The sequence below is a fragment of the Mastomys coucha genome, unplaced genomic scaffold (genome assembly GCF_008632895.1).
Source record: "Mastomys coucha isolate ucsf_1 unplaced genomic scaffold, UCSF_Mcou_1 pScaffold23, whole genome shotgun sequence".
Taxonomy (NCBI): domain Eukaryota; kingdom Metazoa; phylum Chordata; class Mammalia; order Rodentia; family Muridae; genus Mastomys; species Mastomys coucha.
In genome coordinates, this window is record NW_022196906.1 from 75085069 (window position 1) to 75088693 (window position 3625).

Consider the following 3625-nt stretch of genomic DNA (forward strand, 5'->3'; position numbering starts at 1 on the left):
ATTGGGCTCACCTCCCACCTTTACCTGTGGCTGCTAAGTCACAATCCATATATATATGGGAACATTCCTCCAGCTCTCTCTCTCTCTCTCCTCTCTTTCCGCGCCACTACGCCCCCACCCCTCAATTAAACCTCTTACACGTGGAACTGTTTGGGCCTAGTATGGTATGTTTTGACGCGACCCACCGCTCCAACACATCACTTAAAGACAAAAAGAAAATTTGACATTACTGATTTCTAACAACTTTTAAAGATGGAGTATTCATGATTAGGCTTATCCTTAGGACAGAGTTAAACTTTTTCTAGTGATTTTTTTTTTTAAAGCATTATTTTCCCAAGTAAGCCTGACAGATTACTATAAAGAGTGCCCCAGCCCAGAACTTTTACTTACACTACTTGAAAACCGACCAGATACCTAGGCTGGTGGCTTTGTGCCCTGAAGGTGAGCAGCACACACCACTTTCCAGGGCAGGTGCCTCTAGTTGTGTGTAGATAAGAAATATATTTGATCTTATCATAATCTCCTTGAATATTAATGCCAGTTTTAGACTCTATTTTCTGAGATTGTATTTGATGAGTTGGTTACATGGTCCTACTACATTTGAAACTAGTGATGAGAGTTGTCATTAAATGTCTTATAACAACAAACAAGATGCATTATTTATTTTGTTAATATGAATTGCATTTAAAACTGTTTAATAACATGAAAGTTATTAGACTATCATTTCTAATAATCATTTATTCAATCAAATCATCAATCATCGAGCATTTTTCAAACTGAAATTCGACAGTATGAGATTTTTTTTTTTTATCATTTTATGACTTTGTACTTCCTATATAAATGCCCTACAACTCATTCATTTACAATTTCTCTTGAGATAGAGTCTCCCTAAGTTACCCAGGCTGGTCTCAAAGTTTTATTTCTTCTGCCTCAGTCTTCTGAGGTGCTAGGATTACAGGCACATACTACTAAGCCTGGGTTTAGAAAAGAAAATTTAAAACTAAACGAACATTTAAATAACTTACCTTTGATTCCTTGAACTTGGAGAAAAACCCAAAAAACAAAGATAGCATGTTTAATTTGCAAACTCATTCTGGTGCTGTTTACTGGTAATTCTGAAAAATCACGGAGCAATACGAAGTCCCATTTAAGGAAATAAAATGACTGAAATATGAAACGCAATCAAATCTAGGTGCTGGCTGAGTTCGGATGACCTCCCTGGTCTACCCTGTGAAGGTGCTAATTCGTGAGGATCCTGAAGCAGGTCTGGAATAATCTGCTTATCTTGCCCTCGGGAGTAATCTCTGTAGGGGCCAGCTGGAGTAACCCTTATCTTATTAACCTCTGGAGGAACATTTGTCAACCTGCTCCAGGACCCTGAAAGCCAGTGTTTTCAGACAGACTCCCTCACTGTAACTTACAGGTTACAGTCACATGGAGAGCTGATGCAAGTCTTTCCACAGGCAGGAGAGGATGACAGTTGAGGTTTTAAAACTTAGGAACACCCACTGAGGGATTCATTGCTATTCCTGGAGTGTAAGGGATACACTGCTCTCCACTGGTTGCAGAGCTCTCTGTCTCTCTTTGCTCCTAGAACTGCTTTCTAGACGATTTTCTACCTGGTGTTACATACAGGTGATTTTTCATTTAATTTTAAGTCTCTTATGCACTGAATTGAAGGAATCAACATATTCCTGGAAGATCTGTGAGGAGTGACCACCCGCCTCATACTATTCCATTCAAAGAGCAACTACTTTAAGAAATATTTATTTTTAAGTGTAGGTATCAGGCCGGGGGTGCGTTCAGATGGATGCAAGTGCCTGTGGGATTTGGAAGAGAACATCAGATTCCCGAAAGTGGAGTGGGTGCTCGTTGTAGTGGGTGCTGCCTGATATGGGTGCTGGGACGAGAGAGAACTCATGTCCTCTGGAGGAGCAGCAAACACTCTTAACCACTGAACCATCTCTGTAGTTTGAAAAACAGTCTTTCAACTAATTCTTCTAGTGTGTCCCTTCCTGCTTCATTCTCACCGCCCCCTGCCCTCGCCCCCATTCCCAGGATTGAGCTCAGGGCCTCTGTCATACCAGACAAGCGCTCTTCTGCTGAGCTTCAGCCCCAGCCCTCCTCTTTGTACTTTGAAATAGTCTAATTCTGTAACTAACCTGAAGTTTTCACTCTAGGGTGTTATTAAATAACAGATATTGAGAATCTGTCCCCTTCTGCATAAAACCTTTCCACTGGAGTAAGCATGCCTCAGCAGCATGTATTTTAAGTTTATTAAACATTTAGTTTTATGCTATTGTGACTATACGCATGGTTGAACCCTGAAGCTGCAGGGAATGATACATATGATACTCTTCTTTTAGACACGTCCATAGATTATTTATATTCCAAAGTGCAGCATTATAAGGTAAGCCCTGTTATTAATATGTTTGCAGAGGTAGAGTTTGAGCTCAAAGAATCTAGTCCAAGAGTTTATAGTTAAAAATGTTTTAAAGTGGTATACAGTAATTGTATGGACTTATGGGGCACAGGGCAGTATTTTAACACTTGCTTACAACATAATAATCACATCAGGGTAATTGACATATTAATCACCTCAGACATTTTATCATCTCTTTGTGTTAGAAGGATTCAAAATCCTCTCTACAAGCTGTTTTGAAATTATATATTTATTGTCTGCCGTAGTTACCCTACTGGAGTATAGAACATTAACTCATTCGTACTCTGGATTCCCAACCATATCTCTTAGACACCTCCCTCTGCTGTCTTTGTAACTAGGCTACTAGCAGCTTTTATGAATTTTTTTCTTTCTTTTTTTTTTCTTCTGCAGGCAGATGATAACACAGTATTTGTCTTTCTGTCTGACTTTTTTCACTAACTTAATGTCTGTCAAGTGCATCCATGTTGCTTCAGACGTTAGGATTTCACTCGAGTTCTCTCTCTCTCTCTCTCCCTCTCTCTCCCTCTCTCTCTCATGTCTATTTTCTGGAGAGTTATTTCAGTGGTTCAGAGCACATCCTGTTTTTTCAAGGAATCCAGATTTGGTGCTCTGCATCAAAGTTGGGAGAACAACTGTCTATGACTCTAATTGCTTGGAGCGCAATGTCTCTGACCTCTCAGGGAACCCATACCCATGCATAAATGCAAGTGCACGTGCACACACATACACACCATTAAAAATTAGCAATTTTTAAGTTATGTGTTTTATATACAAAAAGAATAAATTATCGTCCATGTACCCAAGACATGCAAATTTTCCCACCACGTAGCCAAATGCTTCAGATAACTGTCTTGCCTGGCTTTCTGAGACCCTGTGATCTGAATGTCTAATTTCTCATCATTGTTTATATCTAAGGTTCTCCATGCGCTCATCCTGGGATGCCTTTCTGCCTCTCTCCTGTGTTGGGTCCCTTGTCGTCTGTATTTGTATTACTTTTGTTGTTGTTAATTTAAACCCTTCCTTTAGATTATGGTGCTTTAGAGCGGGAAGCTCATGCAGGAGAAATTTAAGATTTTACACATTTTAAATCATTCCCACTTACCCTTGAATTCAAAGTGTCAATTGATATAAAGCTCTAGGTTGGAGATAGCATTCACTTAGAATGTTGAAGACATCTATTGT

General features: G+C 39.5%; 1 protein-coding gene across 1 annotated transcript in view; it reads right to left on the bottom strand.

Moving 5' to 3' along the window:
• The window catches only part of Impg1 (interphotoreceptor matrix proteoglycan 1), a 123549-nt gene extending 122271 nt beyond the window's left edge, over window positions 1-1278 (bottom strand). The window contains exon 1 of the mRNA XM_031344992.1: window positions 1026-1278. Within this exon, the coding sequence (XP_031200852.1) occupies window positions 1026-1092 (67 nt within the window). The 5' untranslated portion in view covers window positions 1093-1278. The remainder of the gene's footprint in view (window positions 1-1025) is intronic.
• Window positions 1279-3625: the final 2347 nt, after the last annotated feature.